Source organism: Lemur catta, chromosome 23, assembly GCF_020740605.2.
Source record: "Lemur catta isolate mLemCat1 chromosome 23, mLemCat1.pri, whole genome shotgun sequence".
NCBI lineage: Eukaryota > Metazoa > Chordata > Mammalia > Primates > Lemuridae > Lemur > Lemur catta.
Window position 1 is genome coordinate 11,167,799 of NC_059150.1, and position 21,235 is coordinate 11,189,033.

Here is a 21,235-nt window from a genome sequence, read left to right on the forward strand (position 1 = left end):
TCAGTAGAAGAACAGGCAGAGACTGCCAGGCTCAGACTTCTGTGCACAGCTGACAGCATTTCCACCCAGGTGTGACTGAGACACTCAAAACTAAGGATTATTAGAGTGAAACAAGATTGATAAGAGGAACTGCAGGCACAGTGGTAACAAAAAGAAGCCGACAACCTGTTGTAGACTTGTCCTGTTGTAATCACCCTTTTCTTGCATTGTTTTGTGAACGCTGGTCTGGCTGTTTGTTCACTGGGTGCCTTAAGTCGAATTTCCCCTTAAGGACCCCATCTCTGGCTTGGGCGTATTAATGGAATCATTGTTTAACCTGTAAACTGGTTAACGATTTCTGTAGGCGTTTCACAGCAGAAAAAGAGTAAAAAGCTTCATGTGTTCTCCCTCATCTCCTTGTTTCACTTTATAATGGCGCTAATTATTCCAGGACAGTCTGTATATAAGTAGATACAGTGAATAAGTAGAGATTCCAAAGAACTTTCATTTAAATGCACAAGCACTCTTGCATCTCTTCTCGCTCGGCGCTCTGGGGTTGTGCCGACACGCCCGGGGTTTGCCTGCCCGCCCGTCGGTGGGAGGGCGGGGTGCGGAGGTGTGGAGCGGGGTGTGAGGAGGTGTGGGCGTGGGACATGGAGGATGGAGCCAGGAGAGCCGTTACCAGGGCGAAAGTAAAGCCAAAACACACGCCCTGCACTTACCGCGCGACGCCGATGGAAATCCGGTCAGGTCCCAAACAAGGTCTCCGAGGATCCCGCATGGAACCCCGGGGCTCCGGGACCTGCCAGGGTGGGAGGACTCCCGAGGTCGCCCTCCGCGTTGTCCCAGGCCCCAGGGCAGGGGGGTGCGCTGAGTGAGGCTCGGGCTTGGGCGCAAGGAACCCGGCTGCGAGGGACTCGATTTTATCTGCAGCTCTGAGGGTGTCGCCCCAGGCTGCTCCGCAATCAGCAGGGCTAGGGCAAGGGGTGCCTCACCGTGTGTGTGTGTGTGTGTGTGTGTGTGTGTGTGTGTGTGTGAGAGAGAGAGAGAGAGAGAGAGAGAGAGAGAGAGAGAGAGAGAGAGAGAGAGATTGCCAGCGACTCAGGCTCCGAATTACCAAACTATGACCTTCGATCGCCTCTCTCCCAAGAGGCAGGTAGAAGCAGGTGTTTCTGCCCTTGGCCGTGCTCCCACACCCGGCGGGAGCGCGCAGGTATCCCTCCCAGGCAGGTGCGAAAGTCCCAGGCCACAGTCGTGTCCACATATAGTCAGTCGTCCATGGGCAGTTGAGAAGGTCCCTGGTTCTGCCGCTCTCTGAGCAGAGACAGTGGGGGTGGCGGGTGGGGGGAATCAGAACCGGTAAATAGTAATAGTTTTTAAGGTTCGAACCAAGTTCTGCTGAGACCTTGGCTCGAATCTCAGGCCACGGGACCCCACATTTCCCGCAACCCCAGCTTGGGGGCGGAGGGGCTTCCTGCTGGGGGGGCTCCATTCCGGCTGTGGTCAGTGTGTCCCCATTCTGGACCGTCCGGTCTCAGCCCAATCCGCTCTGACCGCAGAAAAACACGTGGAAGACGAAGATGGGCGTTCCCTAAATACTGCGAGAGAGCGCGGCGACACCCCGGCTGTCCCGGTCCGCGGAGACCCAAGCGCCTTCTCTTTTCCCCCCTGTCCCTGGCCGCCCAGCTTCAGCCCCCTCCTACCCTCCCTCTGGTCGCCTCTGATTTCTTTAGGTCGCTCGTCTTTCCACGTTCTGGTTGATTTCACGGAGAATCCATCTCCCTGTCAATTCCAAACGTTTTGTGATTGTTAAAATATCCGAAACGATACCGTTCCACCACTCGCCCTCGCCTCGGAGCGGGCTCCCAACGGGCTGGGGGCGTCCCTGCGTGTGCGCGCGTGCGGGGTGTGCGGGGCTGCGGGCTGGGCGCACCCGGCCGGCCAAGCGCTGCCCTCCGCGTTTGGGTTAATAGATCGGCCAGCGTCGCGCGGTCCCCGCCGCGGAGGTCACACCCGGCGGGTAACAGCGTGGCTACACGGAAGGGTGACTTTGGGCACCTCTCCCACGCCAGACACTAACGCTTCTACCCTTACTCTGTCCCCCGCTTGAGAAGCAGGAGGCTGGCGGGGGAGGGGTATTTTCCTGAAGGGCCAGAAAATGACCACGCATTTTAGAGAACGGTCGTGCGGGTTTCCTAGCCTCACCTAGTCTGGGCCGCGGCCGGGCCCCGCCTCCCCGCCTTCCCGCCCCCCTCCAACCTAGCAGAGGGAGAGATGCCAGCGCGGTGGAGTCATGCCGCTGGCTTGGGCACCATTGGTCATGCCTGGAACACGCAGCGGCGAGTACGCACATCTGGCAGCTCGCCCGGGCGGCTCCGGTCCTGATATGGAGAGGGAGGGCGGGCCGGTGTGTATCCGAGCGCGCGAGGCCGGGAGGACGCGTCTCGGCTGGCTCCTCCCCGAGCTTGCATCACCGGTGCCCCCTCCCCCCGCCTCCCGCCCCGCCCCGGCCCCTGCTCCACCCCTCCTTCCTCTGCTCAGTTCGGCCGGTTCTCCCGGGAAGCTATTAATAGCATTACGTCAGCCCGGGACTGGTAACCCGGAGTAAACGACCGCGCCGCCAGCCGAGGGCTATAAAAGGGGTGATGCAACGCACTCCAAGCCACAGTCGCACTCAGCCAGGCGCGCACGGCACAGCGCTCTCGCCGAGCGGACCAGCCAGCCCGCGCGCCGCCCGAGAGTCCTCGGTGCCCGCCCGCCGACCGGACAGACAGACAGACAGCCCGACCCCGGCCCGACCCTGCCCGCCCTCCGGACCCTGGCCGCCCCGAGCGGAGACTGGAGGTGAGCGCCGGCAGCCGAGTGAGCGGGCGCGACGGGGGCGGCTCGCCTGGCTTCCCTGTGCGCCCCTCTGCTTACCTGTCCCCCGACCCCTGCTCCAACTCCGACCCGCGCCCCCAGCTCCGGCTTCGCTGTAACCGGCTGAACTTCGTCCGGACACCGCTGCCCCTCGGCGCTTCGGAAAGTTTCCCGCAAAGTGAAAGAACTAACTTTCTCTTTTGATTTGGGGCGCGAAAGGTGCCTGGTGACGGAGGCGGTCGGGCGTCCACTCCGCAACCGACCCCGGAGCGCCGCTTCTCTCCGCCGTCGGCCGGCACTGACCCGCGGGGAGGGCGCGGGGTGGGTGGGCGGTGGTGCGCGCGGGTGTCCGACGCCACCCGGCTCGCTGTCCTGCCCCAGGTCTCCCTGGCGACCCGGCACCGCCACTCCCCGGCGGAGCCTTCCCGAGATCCGCAGAGGGGCGCGGAGGCCGGGGCTCGCGGAAACGCTGTCCCGGGCGCGGAGCGCAATGAATGGGGACCCGCGGGCGGCCGGACGGGCGTCGCGGGCGCTGCCGCTGGGGGTCGCCCTGCGCACCCCGGAGCGCTCGGCCGCTGAACCGCGTAGGGAGGCCGGAGCGAAAGTTGGTTGGGCTAAGTTTGGAAGTGGCGAGCGCTGGTGTCGCGCTGTCCCGGGCGGAGAGGACTCCCAGCACAAGCTGGTGTCCGGCTCCTGGGTGCGGACTCCCACACGCTTTGCTCGCGTACCTGTATGACTCTCACTGTCGCTTTTCCGTTGGCGGTTTGCGGATTTCTCTGCTTTGAGACCAGGGAGACCCACTGTGGTGAGAAGCGAGGGTGTGGAGCCAGTTGCACAGATATTTGAGAGAATGGTTTTGTGGTCTAGTGCCAGCACTCTGAGACCTTATACTGCACTTGATGTCCTTGAGCCTTAGTATCCCCAGCTGGGAAATATACACATATAGACACTAGCGGGCTCCTGTCTGCTGGATTGGACAAGATAACCACTAAGGTCCTTTCTGGATGAAGATTTTCAGATTTTAGAGTGGTGTACTTGAAAGGAAAGGAACCAGGGAGAGGAATTGAATGAGTGTCCCCATCTAATGTCACTGACCAGTCTCCCAGACAACAGGGGAAAGGGGACTTCTCTATGGAGCATCTCATTCCTCCCCGACTTTATTTCCATTGGATTTGTTCTCCTACTTCCTTTCCTCCTAACCATTTTCTTTTTCCTAATTTCATTGCATAGGTCACATCTGCTTTCTTATAGATAAAAGAGTTACTAAATTCTTGATGGATCCAGAAAAAAATTGAGAGTTAGAAAATCTGGATGTTGCCCCAATATATCCCTTTCAGTGTGGGTGACAGTCACAATTTCTGTTTGGAATTTCTGTTTCCTCAACTTAAAATGAAGGCGAAATTGGCATTACTGTCCCCTTGTTTTGCGTTTAGCATTTGTTGTAGAATAATAGTGCTACAACATACAGGCTCTTGCTTTGAGGTTATTCTAGACAAAGACCGGGCAGCGTGGAGCTTGCAGTTGTTACTGTCTGCATAGTTTGCAGTGCCCCAGGCCCGCAGGGCAGATAAGATACAGCACCCAGCACCTGTGGCAGCTCTGGGAGCCTTCAAACCTCTCCTGTTATAACTCCACCCTTCCCTCTCTCTCTCTCTCTTCCTGCTTGCTCTTTAGCCACTATTATCTAATTCCTTTCTCTCCACGGCCCCTTTCTTCTGTAACTCCTCACCATCTTAGTCCTGTCAAAGTCCCCTCTGTGGTCAGTACCAGGTGCCAGGACTGCTGACCCCTCATCTTCCTGGCTGGTGGCTGCGTTCTCCATTGCCACGATGGTTGGTGACTTGAGGTGATGGATCCCTATTGGTGATGGAGTGAAATGAGCAGTGGGTGGGTGGTCAGCAGCTTGGCATTCACCATCTTTATGACCTTGGACAAGTCACTTTACCTCCCTGGCCCTCAAATTACTCCATTATAATATGAGGATCTGCCCTAGATGGCTCTAATTTTGGCTGTTCTATGATTCCCTTTCTATAGACTCCATGATTCCTTCTCTTTTAAAATGAGCTGGGCATGGAACAGGGTCAGTGGCTCCCAAGTGTTACCCGGCTGGGGGGGGGAGGAGGAAGGAGGACATAGCCAGGACACCACAGAAACTTTTCAAGGAAGGAATGGTTTCATGTGTAGAACTGGTTCTCTCTCAAGTATGTAACACTAGCACAGAAAGGCTGGTGTCAGCAAATAGTGGGGTGGAATTTACTTGGTGTGTCAGGAACTGAGGGGTCAGTCCAAGTGCAGAGGAGGCTCTGACCTGAATTTCTGGAGGGTTCCAGTTAATTCCTAATAGGGTTTAATTGGATTGATGACAGAATGAGTTTCCCCTGAAACAGGGAAAGTGGAGTCACAGTAGTGATGGCTAACCAGTGCATGTGTCAGTCTCATGTGTTCTTCCAACAGCCCTTTGAGGGAATCAGGGCAGGCAGTCTTGATCTCATTTTACAGAAAAGGAAACTGAGGCCCAGAGAGCCCACATGGCTTGTCGGGCGCTCAGCTTGTGAGTGATACTGACAGGCCTGGAAACAATGTCTTTGGCCCTGAGGCCCAGCCTTACACCTATAATCTCTTCAAGCAGGCTGGGAGAAAGACCAACACATGAAGAGTTAGTGAAAGGCCAATATTGACTTCCCAGCACCATAAGATGGTTAGTGAGCAGTGCTTAGTGGAAAGAGATGAAAACTAAAAGTGAAAATTCAATGTAGTTGTAGGTACTAGGAAATAAATCTGGGAGCTGAATTTTCAGCTAAAGAAATACATGAGTAAAAAGTTTCACTTTCTTGAAAATGATGAAACCACCAATGATATGACATGATATCTGATTGGAAATAATGAAGCAGAAGCAAAGTACAAGTTCTCTGTAGTAGGCATGAACAAATTTATGATTGATGTAGAAAGTCAACTCAGATCATCTGGGACCCCCCCCCAAAAAAAAAACATTTGTTTCTTCAGTAAAGGGATTGTTAGAGGGTCTAAACTTTCTGAAAAATTGTCTGAATATTTAACTTCATTTCCTTGTGGGGACACAGCCTGAGTCTAGGCTGAGTCATACCTTAAGAGACTGAGTAAGGGAATAACTAGAAAGTATCCTAAGAGCCTAAGCTTTAGCCTACTGCAGAGAAAGCCCAAATCTCTGCAGATACATCTGCTTTACCTACTGAAAGGCTTTTCACATTTTTACAACCCATTTTTGTACCCAAGCGAGCCCACCCAATGTTTTTCATAAAAAGATTCCATACCACTGACATTCGTCAGCTTCTTTCCTCAGGACTGCTGACTTTACACTTGTAGGAGCTGGGGGGTATCCCAAACAGCAGATCCCAAGCCCTGAGAGCTCATTAATAAACTTAGTTGGGTGGCAAAATGGAACTATATTCAACTGTAGAGGAATTCAAACCACCCACGTTGAAGGGAGACATCCAGTCCTCCAAACAAAGGCCAGCCCAGTGGTAGCTCTGAATTCCATCCCTGAACTGTTGGGGTTTTAATAAAGTTGGAAAGGGAGGGGAAGCGTGAATGCATGGGAGAATCTTAAACCTCTGGCTCTAGAAGGCTAGTTTCTCAGTGTTGATCACCTGACAGAGACAAGTATCCTCCCAGCATCCTAAGATTACAGGATTAAACTGAGAGAAGAACTTCAGCCCTGCTCATGACACAGGGCTTTGGGAAGAGAATTATATACATTTCCTGGGTTTCTTTGACTAGTCAAGGGTGGCATTCATTGGCCTGGAATTCTTGCCTCCATCCATGTATCTGAGATCTCCAGGAGGAGTTAGAGGTCAGGGTGTACTATTCAGAAGCATTTGAGATCAAAGAGGGTGACCAGCCACCCTCCCACCTGGACCCCACAGAGCCTCTGTCAGAGAGCCAGCCCCGGGCTGGACAGGTCCCTTGGAGGCCCTGTAATAGTGTAGCTCCTAGTTGAAGAATGTTTTCCAGGCACATTCATGTATTGTTTCTTCAATTCCTCACATGACTCTAAGGGAAAACAGGGCGATTGTTATTAACACTCCTTAACAGAGGAGAAATGGCCACTGGGAGGTATAGTGATGACACACAGTGGGCTGTGTGGGAGTAAGTGGGCTTCAGATCTTCATCTTCTGAGCCCAGTCTGGGAGTTTTGTGGATAAAGACCCACTTAAGCCGACTCCCAGAATGCAGGTGGCAGCTTCAGCATGCACCCCGGTATATGACGATTACACTGCATTAAACAGAGCTCGGGTTTGCCCCACGCGTCTTTGCTCAGTCTCCCCTCCCTCTCTTCAGTTCCAGCCCCCACCTACCCCAGTGCCTGCACCATTCCAAAAAAATTTGCTCTATTTTTTGTTTGTTTTTATAACGTAGCATAACATTTGTTCATTTTTGCAATGTATAAATTAAGGGCATGGGTTCTGGAGCCACACTAACCTAATTCCAAATCCTGACGGTGCCCAGTATTAATTCTTTGACTTTGGGCAAATTACTTAGCTTGTTGAAACGTCAGTTACCTCATCTATAAAATGGGGCTAGGACCTAACTCACCGGGTTCTCATGAGGATTAAACGATATAGTGCACATAAGGTTTCTGGGATGAAGGAGGCACTCCTCACCTGTTAGGGACTTGGCAGAGGGCTTCTCGTCTGGCTGGACTTGGCTAATGACTACGGATCCCCTGTGGACACGCCAGTGGGCTGCCTGCCCGGACAAGTCCCCACACTCATTGCCCCTTGAGCAAGTACACGGCAGGCAGGACTCATGGGGGACTATTCCAAATTGTAGCCATGGAACTGTTACTATTTCTACCCTTTATTTTCCTTTTGTCATCCCTTTGGGCTCACTGAGCTATGGAATGATAGAGGGAGATGAGACCTTGGACCTCAGAGGCCGTTTGATTCGACCACCTGTCTTCATTTCATTTATTCAGTTGGGCAGTGTCTAGCCGGTCCGCAGGTGCTGGGCTGGGCTCTGGGATAAATCGTCGGTAGAGACGCAGTCCCTGCACCCGGGGAGCTCTCAGCCATCTGCCAGATGCAGACTGAATCTCAGAGAGCCAAAGCAAGTGGCCCAAGTCACTGCTCTTTGGTGCCAGGGCCAGCCCAAGCCTCTCCTTACACCACAGGTCTGAATAACACCCTCAGAGTGTCTGAGTGTTAGCTCCTCACTTTGCTCTACTCTAAGGTCTTTTGCTTTGCCAACCCAAACTGTAAGAATCCCCACCCCTCATGCCCTGCCAAGGACTGGGGCGAAGAAACACGCCCAGCTATGGTTACCTTCCTCGTTCCCATTACTCGGATCCAGCTTGTGGGGTGAGAAGCTTCAGCGATGTTTTGGCTACATTCAAGGGTCCCCCATTCCTTGCTTTTACTTCCACTCACTGATAGATTCAACTTGATTTCAGGTACCTTCCAAGTTTCTTTTTGAAAAGGAGACTGAGAGTGAGGTTGCCGAATGGTCTCACTGATTTTTAAAAAATGCTCTTCCTCTTTCCGAACTGTTTGGGGCAACATTTGCACATATGCACACCAGCCAAAACCAACAGCTCTTGTGAGTTCGGAGTAGCCGGAGACATCAACTCCTATAAACTTCAATTAGGCATTTTATCCATGTCACTGAGCTGTGTATTTTAAGAACCTGTTTTACTCAAGATGAGGATGGCATGAAATGAAAACAGAACAGAAGCCCCGGGGGCTTATGGGACTTTCCTCCCAGGGCGAGGTTCTGGTGTTGGAGGTTGTGGGGCAGGGGGACACTTGAACCCATGCCCCAGGACCCCTGAAGCAGCTTGGGTTTCAATGTGTCTTTCAGCAAAATGATGCTTCAACACCCAGGCCAGGTCTCTGCCTCGGAAGTCAGTGCTTCTGCCATCGTCCCCTGCCTGTCCCCTCCTGGGTCACTGGTGTTTGAGGATTTTGCTAACCTGACACCCTTTGTCAAGGAAGAGCTGAGGTTTGCCATCCAGAACAAGCACCTCTGCCACCGGATGTCCTCTGCACTGGAGTCGGTCACTGTCAGCGACAGACCCCTCGGGATGTCAGTCACAAAAGCTGAGGTGGGTGTTCATTCTTTCATTTCAGCACCTGTCCCACAGCCACCACGTGTCGGGCATGTTTTAGGCAGGGGGCTGTGGTTGGGAGTAATACCAACAAAACCGCTGCCCTCGGGGCGCTGGCCTTGTCCTGGGAGGAGAGGATGGGTACATGGTGTAAGTGCCTACGCAACGTGAGACACGGGCGCAAAGGAGAAGACTAACGCAGGAAGGGGGACAGGCAGCACGGGGACGGGGGAGCTGCTGTTTTCAATCAGGAGGTTGGGGAGGGCTCTGCTGATAGTGACCTTTGAGCAGAGACTTGGAGGAGGAGAGAGACGGAGCCCTGTGGGTATCTGGCAAAACAGATTAAGGGCACAGAGGTGGGAGTTTGGTTGGTGCAGGGTGGGCCGGGTGGTGGGGCAGAGTGCGGAAACAGGGGCATGTCGTACACACTGTCGCGTAGCTATGGCCACGTGCTCAGAGTGAGATGCGAAGCCACAGGAGGGTTTCTGAGCAGAGGAGCAGCATGGTCCGACTTGTATTTTTAAATGGTCACCCTGGGCGTCATGCTGAGAACGGGCGGCAGGGGCAAGACGGAGGCAGAGCGTACAGAAGCGGGCGTGGGCTGGCAAGCCACGTGGGTGCAGTCACCGTGGGCTTCCGGATCTGACTTGAAGGCAGAGCTGATTTACTGATAGATTGATTGGCTGTGGGGTGTGAGAGTGAGGACTCGAGGGTGACCCCCAGTTTTCTGGCCTGCACAGCTGTAAGAATGGCGTGTCCTTTGCTGTGTTATTGGGGCTGTGGGAGGTTGGGTGAGGGCCAGAGCAGCAATTCTGTCCTTTTCTACACGCCATGGAGATGACGAGTTAAATACATGGGTCTGGAGTTCAGGGGAAAGTCTGGCCAGAGATAGAGAGTTGGAATTCATCAGCATATAGATGGCATTTAAAGCCGTGAGTCAGAATGGGGCCGCCCGCTGTGCCGAGCTGTTCTGAAGCAGCACAGAGGGTGGTGGTCATTTTCATCACTACCAGGTCCCAAGCGCCCAGAGCGTGGAACAAGGCCCAGGCAGCCAGCCCCACCCTCCCCTGTAGCAGTGCCCACAGCCTCGGTACCGGGCATTGCTCCAAATTCACTTCTGTCTCAAACACTTGCACTGTCCACGCTTGGCAACCTTGCGTGAGGCACCTGGACTAACAAACATGGCGAGAAGTCTAGGAGGTAGTTGCTGGTGATCCTTTGGTGGCTCAAGGATGTCAGAGCCAAGGTTCTGCCGTTTTGTTGGCCTTTCCCTCAAGGTTGCAAAATAGGAGTGTTTCAAGCTTACTTAATTGGCATGATTGCAGCCTTATGGCAAGGGGGACGTGGAACTGGCCCAAAAGAACTGAATTTAAAAGGAGGTTGGTTAAGAATCTTTATGATGCTATAATGACTCCTTCTTAGGATTGATCTGAGGGTTAAATGAGATGACATTTATGAAGGGTCTAGCAGAGGGCCTAGCCCTAGTTGATAGTTAGCATTCAATGAATGGTAGCTGGAATATTACTACTTAAGATGCTGTATTCATAAGGCATCATTGGGGCATGAGCTGTGCCCCCAGTTAACCTCAGGGGAGGCCCCAGAGGGAGGCAGCATTCCCCAAAAAATGTTTATGGGTGCTCAGTCCAACACTAGACAGCGTACATTAGACCCTGGGATACTCAGGGAGATTTTTTTCCCTAATTTAATAACTTAAGATAATAGGAAGCAATGGAAGTAGTAGAATTCCCAAAGAAAGAAGGAAAGCATTTTGGAAGGATATTTGGAGGGTTCTCCAGAGGAAGAAACAGGCAGCCTGATTCATGGAAATGCTCCTGAAATCCCAATTCATCTGCTCTGATTCTGGGTTCACCAAGTGACCTTCTGACCTTAGGTCAGTTCAACAAGCAGATTTACCTGCTGAGAAGAGAATGCACCAAAACCTAGTTGAATATTCTGATCCCCTTGGTTGCCATACATCTCGTCTTAAAATAAGACACCAAGCCTATGAAAGCCATGGATGCTCCATGCTTCCAGGCAGCATGAGCCTGTTTCCCAGATCCCCATCCCTCCACGATGGTGACATGGTAGAACAAGGCAGATATGGCCAGGAGATGACACAGGAGGAGAAGGGAAAGACCTGGGTTTACATCTGGGTTTTGTAGCGGTGTCTATGGCATCCCAGGAACTCTGTGGTTTGAGGTGTGGCTCCCACACACTTCTGTCTGTCCAGAGCAAGGACAGGGACATGACAGGGTCTGACACTGGCAGCCTATGCTGTTGCCTACTGTGAATGCTTCATCCCAGTTGGACCCAGACTCTAAGCCATATCCGATGGCTGGATGTTGTTAACTTCCCATCGGTCCTTAGACAAAGTCCAGATCTCAGTGAACTTCCATGGAGGACCAGATCCCAAAGCAGGATAGGGTTTGATTATCTGGGGATGCGCAGGGCTGGCTCAGGGGTGAGGCACAGGGGAGATCTGTATTTATTTGTTGCTTCTAGTTTACCACCTGCAGGTGGCACCCAAGCCATGGGCTGATTAATGCCACTTTGGCTGGGAATGGGCTCAGGTACCTCTTTTCCAGGAGGTCCATGGGCTTCTTCCAAATTCAGGAAGGTGATGCTGTCATGCCCCAGGTGAAGATAGAAATGAATGGGGTTGTCCTTGGGTCTTGAATAGAAGAAGAGGAGATAGAGGGTGGCAAGTTGATGATCCTGAGGTCATTTCTGGTTCTAGGGAAAAGGATATATTTACCAAGCAGAATCTGTTTCCAGTTCTAAATGACTACAGTTAGTAACAATAGTTATCAATTTGAATAGCATAGTCATTTCAAAATCCAAATGAGTTTTTGAAGTAGGCTAAACTTGAGGCCAGATGTGGTAGCTCACACCTATAATCACAGCACCTTGGAAGGCCAAGGTGGGAGGATCACTTGAGCCTAGGAGTTTGAGACCAGCCTGAGCAACATAGTGAGACCCCCCCATTTTTTAAAAAAAAAGTAGACTAAATTTAAGTTTACTAATATTGCCAATATAATTTTAACTAATAATTCTTTGATTTTCTTTGTTCATTCTCAAGTGTGTGTGTATGTGTGTGTATATGCATGCATGTGTGTGTGTGTGTGTGTAGAGGTTTCATGCAAAAGTCTCGGGCTTTATTTTTTCCAGGTCCTCCAGCATTAGGTTTGCCAGTTTTTGTTGGCAGTAAAAGGCTGTGTGTTGAGGTGGGTGGCATTTCTTGCCTGCCATTAAATGTGCACCTTTTGGATTTTATAGGTAGCCCCTGAAGAAGATGAAAGGAAAAAGAGGCGACGGGAAAGAAACAAGATTGCCGCTGCCAAGTGCCGAAACAAGAAGAAGGAGAAGACGGAGTGCCTGCAGAAAGTGAGTGCCTTCTAGCCATCCCCTTCCTCTGGCTCATGCCTGTCTGCCACCAGCCTCATGCCCACTACCTGGTCGTGTTGTTGCAAGAAGGGCCTCGTGGCTGGTAGCAGAAATGCCAGTTGCAGAATGAGGAGGTAACAAAGCTGTTAGCACAGTGGACGAGACTCTGGATGAGAAGCAGGCGTGTGAAGGCGGCTGCTGCCCGACCCACAGCAGCCTCTGCCGGTCCATACATGTCCAGCAGCTTCCAGGCTATGGGACCCACCAGCACAGTTAAAGAGGCTGCACTTGCACACTTTCCTGAGAAAAGGAAGCTGCCAGCTCTCGTTTGGCTCACTACGAAAAGCCTTTAGTGAATCTCTTCAAACAAGTTATTTCCTTAATCTGCAAGCAGTGGTTACACTTTCTTTGCATTCCTGTCTAGTTCTTAACTCTGCAGCCCTTCTCCCTGGCTCCTCTAGCAATCTGAGCCCCTGGCTGTGTTCAGCCGGCCCCTCCTGAGAAACAAGACAGGGAACGGCATCGGCGGGCAGGCAGGGTGGGCCATGGTGCCTGGTAGTCTTTCCAATGGGTGTGTCCCTCCCCCAAGTGCGGACAGGCCAGGGCAGAGTCTTAACCCAGGTTCCGCAAGTGCCCAAGGGCTCTGTTGATTGCTTCACGGGGGTCAGTGAAAATTAGGAAATTTTGTGTGTTGCCATGTATTAACACATTTTTTCTGGGGAGATGAGCTTCTCAGTGAGATCAGTGACTCACAAAAGGCTAAGCACCATGAGTTGGGATTTCTCCCCAACCTCCAAGGCCCTTTCGGGTCCAGAAGACCTGCCTGTGGGCTGTTGGACTCATGCAAAGGAGATCTCTGAACTGTTGGTTCCTCTGCGGCTTCAGAATGAGTAGAGTTACAGCCTAGCTCTGTGGCATCTCCAGAAGTCCTCTGAAGAAGGCCCCATGTTCAAAGCCTTCTCCAGGGTGCGCATTCTCCCAAACCAGTGCTGCTCTCCTGTCTCCCTCAGCAAGGCTCTCCCAGCTTGCTGAGCCCCGAGGTGCCCTCCACCATCCAGGCAGCTCCCTAGGCAGCACCCCAGGCTTCCCCGTCCCCACTGGCCACGGGCTCCATTCCTAATGCCTCTGTCGCTTATCCCCCAGGAGTCAGAGAAGCTGGAGAGTGTGAATGCTGAACTCAAGGCCCAAATTGAGGAGCTCAAGAACGAGAAGCAGCATTTGATATACATGCTCAACCTTCATCGGCCCACGTGTATTGTCCGGGCTCAGAATGGGCGGACTCCGGAAGACGAGAGAAACCTCTTTATCCAACAGATAAAAGAAGGAACATTACAGAGCTAAGTGGCCACAGTGTGGGGGCAACTGGGGAGTCCTCATCAAATCCTCCTTTTACACCCAAAACCCTGAAGCCATTGGAAAGCTGACTTCCTGTGCACCTCTAGAATCCCAGCAGCAGAGAACCATCGAGGTGGGAGCGCCTGCGGTGACTCAGATGGGCCTTTCTGTTCTGCCCCAGAGTGGATCTTGGATCAGGGCAAGTGCACCTTTGCCTCAATTCCAGGACTTAGGCCTTAAAACACTGGCCATTTTCAGATGTTCCAGATGGCCCCTGGTTAGGGTCCTGCCCACCTTTCATCCGGATTCTGTAGAAACCAGGATGCCCACCACTAGGATTCACGCAGAAGTATCTGAATCTTGGATAGGTGGGGGGGGGGGGCACCACCTCCGCTGAGGCTGCCATCGTCACTCGTAGGGGACATGGAGTGAGAACAGCATTTAGCGAAGTTGTGCAATGGCCAGGGTTGTGCTTTCTAGCAAATATGCTGTTATTGTCCAGGAATTACTGTGTGCAAGGCATTCATTTCAAAACTAGGCATTGTGCTCTTTTGATGTTTGTTTGGCACAACACTGGTGTGACTTTTATGTGATTTTCCTCGGATCTGGTTTCTGAGAGCTTGGGGGGCTGTCACCATGTCCAGTGTCTCACGGAATGTTCAAGTGGCCGGAAGAGCTTGTCAGCCCCTGGAGAACAGAATTCTCCTGGTATTAATACAAAATCCATGGGCATGACAGCAGGTCCTCTGTTGCAAACTCAGTTCCAATGTCACGGGAAGAAAGCAGCAAGAAAGTCCAACTTCCAAAGGGTTAGGACTCTCCACTCAGTGACTTAGGTCAGGAGTTATTTCTAGGCTGGAAGAGCCAAAGAGAATATTCCATTTTCCTTTCCTGGTGGTAGAAAACCACAGTCAGTGGAGACATGTTGAAGGCCAGGTGATGCCCAGGCTTTAGCATTATTGGGTGTCAATGGCATTGTTTTTGTAATGTAGCTGTTTTAAGAAATATGGCCCAGGGCATTTGCAGCTGTGAGAAGTCGCTCACACTGGCCACAAAAACTGGCTACTGTCTTGTTAAAATTCTGATGTTTCTGTGAAATCCTCAGAGTGTTTAATCCTACTTAATAGTATCGTTACAATTTTCTGTAAGAGAAAATATTATTTATCCTAGTATCCCTAACCTGTCAGTATAATAAATATTAGAACCAAGACATGGCAAACGTGTTGTGCTGGTTTCTGTTCTTTTAAACCTGTTGGTTGTTGAGATCTAGTCATTCCCTGACCCTCTCCTCTCCATTATGGGAGGTGCTTAGCTTTAAAAATTCTCCAGGTGTCACCCTTTGTTCTTTGGGGCACCACTAGGTGGGATAGTTGACTTTCAATCCTATTTCTCAGTCTATGGTACCTGATGCTCAGTTTCTCATTACCAATCGCTGAAACACAGCACCGAATACATCCTTTAGATCAACCGTTTGGTGTTAAGATAGAATTTTGATATAAAATCTGAATTGCAAAACACCTTAACTATCATTTTCTCTGAATGTACCAACACCTAAAGCATACACCTGTTGTTCAACTTTGACACCTAATGTTCTGCCACAGAACTCCTCTTAAAGAATTATTCACTTGAATTGCATTTCTTATGTCCAAATGTGTGTCTCATTGTTGCAAATATATTATCAGAAAAGAATGGGAAGGGGGATGGGAAAAAGAAAGAAAATAATTTTAGACAGGATGGGTGTGGTAATTCAAAGAAAGGTATTTCACCTAATTTCCTGGAATTTCCAGAGCATAGGATGCCTTAGGTCTGAAATAGAGCCCAGGTCCTTTGCTCTTTGTGCACATGTATAACACTCACAGGCTGGAAAGAAAATTGCCTACTCTGCTACCAATGCTATTGTTCAGAGAGACACTGGCTTCATTAAATGTTAGATTCATCCGCACGAAACGGCGGTATACCTGCTTCTGCGAACTCATGTATATTTCCTTTAAACTAGCACTTGTGACACAGGCGTCCTTATTTTGCTGCTTTAATTGCACATCCAGGGTCTTTCCTCATCTGTAAAGAGCCATCTGATGTTAGTACCATTCACCACTTCTTCCAAGGGAATCAATGTTCCTTATCTTGATGGAGGGGAAAAATGCCCTTGGATTTACCTTCTAGTTATGGGTAGAGGCGCCACCCCACCAGCCATTATGAAACTCAAGACAATTTGTAAACTGCCATGGACAAGAATGGAGTAGGGGCAGGGCAGGGGAGGGTGGCTATGGCAAGAAAAATTGATCTGAGAAATGCACTGTGTATGGTTAGTTTGTAACTGTAAGTTCTTTGAACAAATAAATTAAAAATAGTTTTGTTTTCTGTAGCCAAGTTTGTGTTTTGATATTTTAATAAAGAAAAGGATAAATACGTATTAACCGTCAAGTCGTTTAATTCATCTTGTTTGACATTTGAAGGAGAGGGAAGGTTGGGGGTTTGAGAGAATAAATTTAGATGGGGCTGCAGCCAGAATCAAACACATGGCTTGCCAATGTCTTTGTCCCACTGGGGGTGGTGACGTCACACTAGCCAGGCATGGAAAGCCACCTTCCCGTTGCCTTCCTCCTGTCCCTCTGGTCTTTTCCTGAGATCTGGCCAGACATCTGTTTCAAAGTACAAAGGTTTGAAGGGTTCTGGCCCAGGACAGGGGTTCTGAAACTGAATGCTTTCACTTTCTGTCAGAGCTGAAGTCTTTTTCCATCTTTGTCCTAATTTCTCCCCATGAGCTTTCAATAAACCCCTGACACCCAAATCCTATCAAGCTTTCTTCTTCCCTGTCCCACACGCTCTGGTTGGGTTGCAGTGCTGTCTCTCTGCGGGGTGAACAGTGTTTCCAGTCGAGATCTGCCTGCAAGGAGGTCAAGGTTGCCCAGGGAGCTTCCTCCTGCATTCTCATGGTGGCTCTAATTCCAGAAGCTTTTCTAGGTCTCATCCAAAACTTCTTTCGGGAAGGAATTCACACTGAGGCTAAAAGGACCATCGGGGACCAATGCCAATGTTATCTAACATTTACTGAGTAGGGCAATGAGCTGAACACTCCACATACATGGTCCCACTTAACGCTCACAACTGTTATTCCCACCTTACAGATGAGGAGGTGGCAAGCACCCTGGCAACCGCCAATCTGCTTTCTGTCTCTATGGATCCGCCTACTCCAGATATTTAATATAAATGGAATCATATACTATGCGGCCTTTTGTGCCTGGCTCTGCCACTTAGTCTATTGTTTTCAAGCCTCAGCACGTGGTAGCGTGTGACAGTCCTTTATTCTCTTCATGGCTGAATGACATTCCACTATATGGATACGCCACATTTTGCTCACCCATCCATCCACTGACGGACAGGTGTGTGCATTCTAAGAAGTGCCTTTAGCCTCAGGGAATGAATCTCTAAGGTGGGATTCCAGGCATAACCATCAAATTGGGAGAAAAGACAGTTGGGAGCACGGGATCCTTCTCAGAAGTTTCAAGTAACAGTTTGGAAATCACTTATTCTGTGGCTAGCTTTGCGGGCATGGCAACAGGCAGGTGGCAGAATGGCACGTGTCCCACAGGTATAAACGGCTTCCAAACCACTTCTGCATGGTAGGGAGGTTAGTTTGGGAGGGCCTTTGGCAGGCCCCTGGCATGTAAGCTCACACCTCCCTCCTGTTCTCCTCTGCCTGGCATTTCACTGGGCAGGAAGTGGGGAGAAGGGAGCAAAAACTGGGGGTCTCGAGAGAATAACTGGGCTCCCCTACATGGGGTGTTTGTACAAGCATAACGGAGGGGAGGGAGGGGAGGAACGGAGGTGGACCCCTGGGAAACTTCTCCCCCAGCTCAGCCCAGCCCCTGTCTGAAGTGGTTGTCCCGGGTTCTCCATAACATACATCCACAAATACACACACACACACACACACACACACACACACACACACACACACACACACACGTGCAGCTTCCCATAATGCACCAAATTGGTCTTCTTAAGTCAGTCCAGTTTGAAAACCTGTGGCTGGCCCGAGCTTTCCTGGTGAGGCAAAGTACTACATACTACTGTGGTTCAGAACAAAGACTTTAAAATCGGCTAAGCCCAGATTCAAATGATGCCTCCACTACCTATTAATTCTACAAATGTAGGTAAGGGACACAAGCTCAGTTTCTTTACCTGCAAAATGGGAACAGTAGCAATTGTCCCAAGCTCAATGAGTTCTTATGATAACAGGTGAAGAACATAGTATGGCATCTAGGAGAAATAATCTTTAACATTATTATGAAAGGTTAAGGTTGTTATTAAAGATCATCATTGTCGACGTTTACTGAGATTTTTATGAAAAGAACAGGCTAAGAACCAGGACTGCTAATTCTAGGTTTTTCTATAAAATTAAACCATGTAACTCAAATGGTTCAAATTTATCCCATCCTCTAGCATTCCTATAGATATTGTCTGTTTGCTGAATCTTTTGAATTGGGGGTGGGGTGGGGGAGAAGCCACCCAAAATTTTCTCATTTGAAAAAATGTTTATTTTGGCACTCACCTGAGTGTCTGGCGGGGTGAGTCTGTCCTCTGTGGGGGCAGGAGGGTGTTAGGATGGTGGCCCTGCCCAGGGGGACAGCAGGGGATGAAAACAAAGGGGTGTGTGACAGTGTCAGGTCACAAAGGGCAGCAGGGGATAAATATGGCTGCTCAGGGACTTAGGCCAAGACGGTGGTCACTTCTCTCGCTAGGACTGCACTTTGTAGACTGTCAGGAAGATATAAAAATCAGAGGTGGAAGTGGGGGTTAAAGCCAAAAACCCTCTCGGGAGTCCACCCTGCGTCTCTACATCAGCGAAGAGATTCAGTCTGCAGTCCGGACACTCCACTGCATCCCCACGGCAACCATCTGTGCCCCCGCCCCCAACCTTGGCCTCTTGGAGGCTCTGAGGCAAAAGGGGGGGCCTGTGGGGTGGGGTGGGGTGGAGAGACCTGCTGCAGAGCCATCTCCGTGGCCCAGGAGCACCACTGCTCCCTCACCCGCCAACGACGCCAAGGGAGACCCTGGGAGCCATGACCAGTGACTGTCTGTTGCCATATTACACGGCCAAGAGTGGCTCCAGGGTGGGCATGTTCAACACCGCCATGGGGAAACTGCAGCGACAGCTGTACAAGGGAGAGTATGACATATTCAAGTACGCACCAATATTTGAGAGCGACTTTATCCAGATCACCAAAAGGGGAGAAGTGATTGACGTGCACAACCGTGTCCGAATGGTGACCGTGGGCATCGCGTGCACCAGCCCCAGCCTCCCACTCCCTGATGTCATGCTGCTGGCCCGACCGGCCGCCAGCTGTGACGAGTATGGTGGACAGGGCCAGCCCACCAAGGGGAGACGCTGCAAGGCTGCAAAGGCCTTAGAGCTCACCAGGCTCCTTCCCTTGAAGTTTGTAAGGATCTCTGTTCACGACCGTGAGAAACAACAGCTGCGCCTAAAGTTTGCCACCGGCCGTTCTTGCTACCTGCAGCTGTGTCCACCTGTACATTCACGGAAAGACCTCTTTGCCTATTGGGAAAGACTCATTTACCTCCTGCGGCCCCCTGTGGACAGTAACAGCAGCACCTACGCCGTTCCAGCGGAGGACATGTGCATGCCTGTGCTTGAGGAAGACACAATGAGCCTGGGGGGCGCGGATTTGCAAGGAAAGGGGGATCAGGACCAGGTCAGCATCAGGAGCCTCCACATAGTCTCTGAGGTGTGCGGGGCCACCTCTGCCGCTTATGCTGGGGGGGAGTGGGTCCAACATGACTCCCACAAACCCCTCGGTGTGCCTGATGCATCCACCCCGAAAACAAAACCTACAGATTTTGCCAAAGAGTCAGCAACAGGGGCAACCACAGAGGTAGCAGTTGCTGGGGCAGCTGCGGGCACTGTAGGTGCTTTGAGTTTGGCGGCGACCAGGTCTGGAGACGTAAGCACCATCGCAGGAGGGGCCGTCCTAGGAGGAAGCAAGAGCAACATAGCCATTGCAGGCACTGCCAGCAAGTCTCCAAAGAGCATTAAGGTGGCTGCGGCAGGGGCTGCAAGCAAGTCCTCCGAGCATATTTCCAGCACATCCACTAACGTCTCCCCAGAGGGCACCATGAGTGTGGCGATTGCCGGCATAGAACCTACCAGCAAGACTGCTGGAGAAAGAGACAACAGTCCAGCAGAGGAACCTCCCATCTCAACCTTGCTGAGCGAGAGCAGCCTGAGCGAACCCCACGGCAGGTGGCACGCCCATGCCAGCGCTGAAGCCCGCAAGGAACAGAGGGAGAGGAGGGGGAAAAGGGAGAGAAGGGACAAGGACAGAGCGCTCAGTGGCAGGAGTACCCATGACTGCAGGACAGGTGAGAGTGGCCGCAAGACAAGCAGAGACAAGATAGCCCGAAAATCCTCCAGCCGGTCCTCATCCAGCCACGGAGCCAGCAGGGAAGACAGAAAGGACAAACGGCGCCGCAGCCCGGGGGCCAGCAGTACTGGCAGCTCGCACAAAGGCGTCAACCACACCCTCATCACCAAGGATTCGAGGACCTATCACAAATCCGGGAGGAGCATGTCTACCACTAGTTCGGGTTCCAGCAAGAGACTCAGCAGGATCGGATCTTTCTGGAAGAACGTCAAAGCCAACCTTACTACAAAAGCAGTGAGCTCACCACGTGGCAGAGATGTGGACATCATGGCGAAGACCTTGGAGAAGAACACCATGCAGGCCACCGTGAAGAGTGGCCAGGACCTGGAGATGGTTGGCTCTGTGACTTCCGAGATCAAGGAAACAGTGACCTTCACAGCCCATTAAATAGGACCTGGAAGCAGAAACTGCACAGGGGCCCCGGGGCTCCGGGAATATCCCTGGAGAGCTGACTCCAGCTTTCTTTTACTGCAGTTTAAATAAAGAACCATACATCTGAGAGTAGCTTGCTGCCTTCTGTCTGAATGTGCACACCCCACCGCCCAGTAGTGACCTCACAGTCACTGTGACGTCAACTGTGCTGCAGCCTGAGACCCCAGGGCCACACTCATGCTCAGCAGAGGCAATATGAGCGCCCCACCCTGCCTCAACCCCTTCCTGGCTGAGAGTCACAGACTATGGGCTGGGAAGCTCGACCTCCACCATCTCCCTATCCTTTTCATAAACCTTTCTTCCCCCGGGGGTCCATAGACAAAGCAGAAACAGGACTCTCAACCTCTTGGACTAGCTGGGGGGAGCAAGGGGAGCAGCACCATTGTTGGCAATCAGAACAGACAGGACCACTGTCTAGACTTAGCAATTCCACTCCTAGGTGTGTTCCCAGGGAAACACACAAGCGTGTTCCAGGAGACAGCTATGAGAATGTTTATAGCAAAATAATTTAATAGCAAAACACTGGGAGCAGCCCAAATTTCCATCAACAGAAGAATTGATAAGACAGTGGGCTATGAATAGAAGGGGATATTCAGTAGTGAAAAATAAATGGCAGCTACACCTATTAGCAAAGATAAATTCTGCTTATAATGTTTTAAAAAAAGCAAATCATAGAATAAAATATAGTTCCACTTATAGAACAATTCAAAAACAAGAT

At 51.2% G+C, this 21,235-nt stretch overlaps 2 protein-coding genes across 3 annotated transcripts; both read left to right on the forward strand.

Moving 5' to 3' along the window:
• Positions 1 to 2,511: 2,511 nt before the first annotated feature.
• ATF3 (activating transcription factor 3) lies at positions 2,512 to 14,854 on the forward strand. Of its 2 annotated transcripts, none has more exons than XM_045536471.1 (4): positions 2,512 to 2,823; positions 8,674 to 8,917; positions 12,197 to 12,304; positions 13,448 to 14,854. In XM_045536471.1, the coding sequence occupies exons 2-4, from the start codon at positions 8,678 to 8,680 to the stop codon at positions 13,643 to 13,645; spliced, it is 546 nt and encodes a 181-aa protein (XP_045392427.1). In that variant the 5' UTR covers positions 2,512 to 2,823; positions 8,674 to 8,677; the 3' UTR covers positions 13,646 to 14,854. The 2 variants fall into 2 exon arrangements, with proteins under 2 accessions (XP_045392427.1, XP_045392428.1); XM_045536472.1 differs by lacking the exon at positions 2,512 to 2,823 and adding an exon at positions 3,625 to 3,643.
• Positions 14,855 to 18,705: 3,851 nt separating this feature from the next.
• Positions 18,706 to 20,472, forward strand: GARIN4 (golgi associated RAB2 interactor family member 4). The gene has a single exon (XM_045536473.1). The coding sequence runs from the start codon at positions 18,706 to 18,708 to the stop codon at positions 20,470 to 20,472; it is 1,767 nt and encodes a 588-aa protein (XP_045392429.1).
• Positions 20,473 to 21,235: the final 763 nt, after the last annotated feature.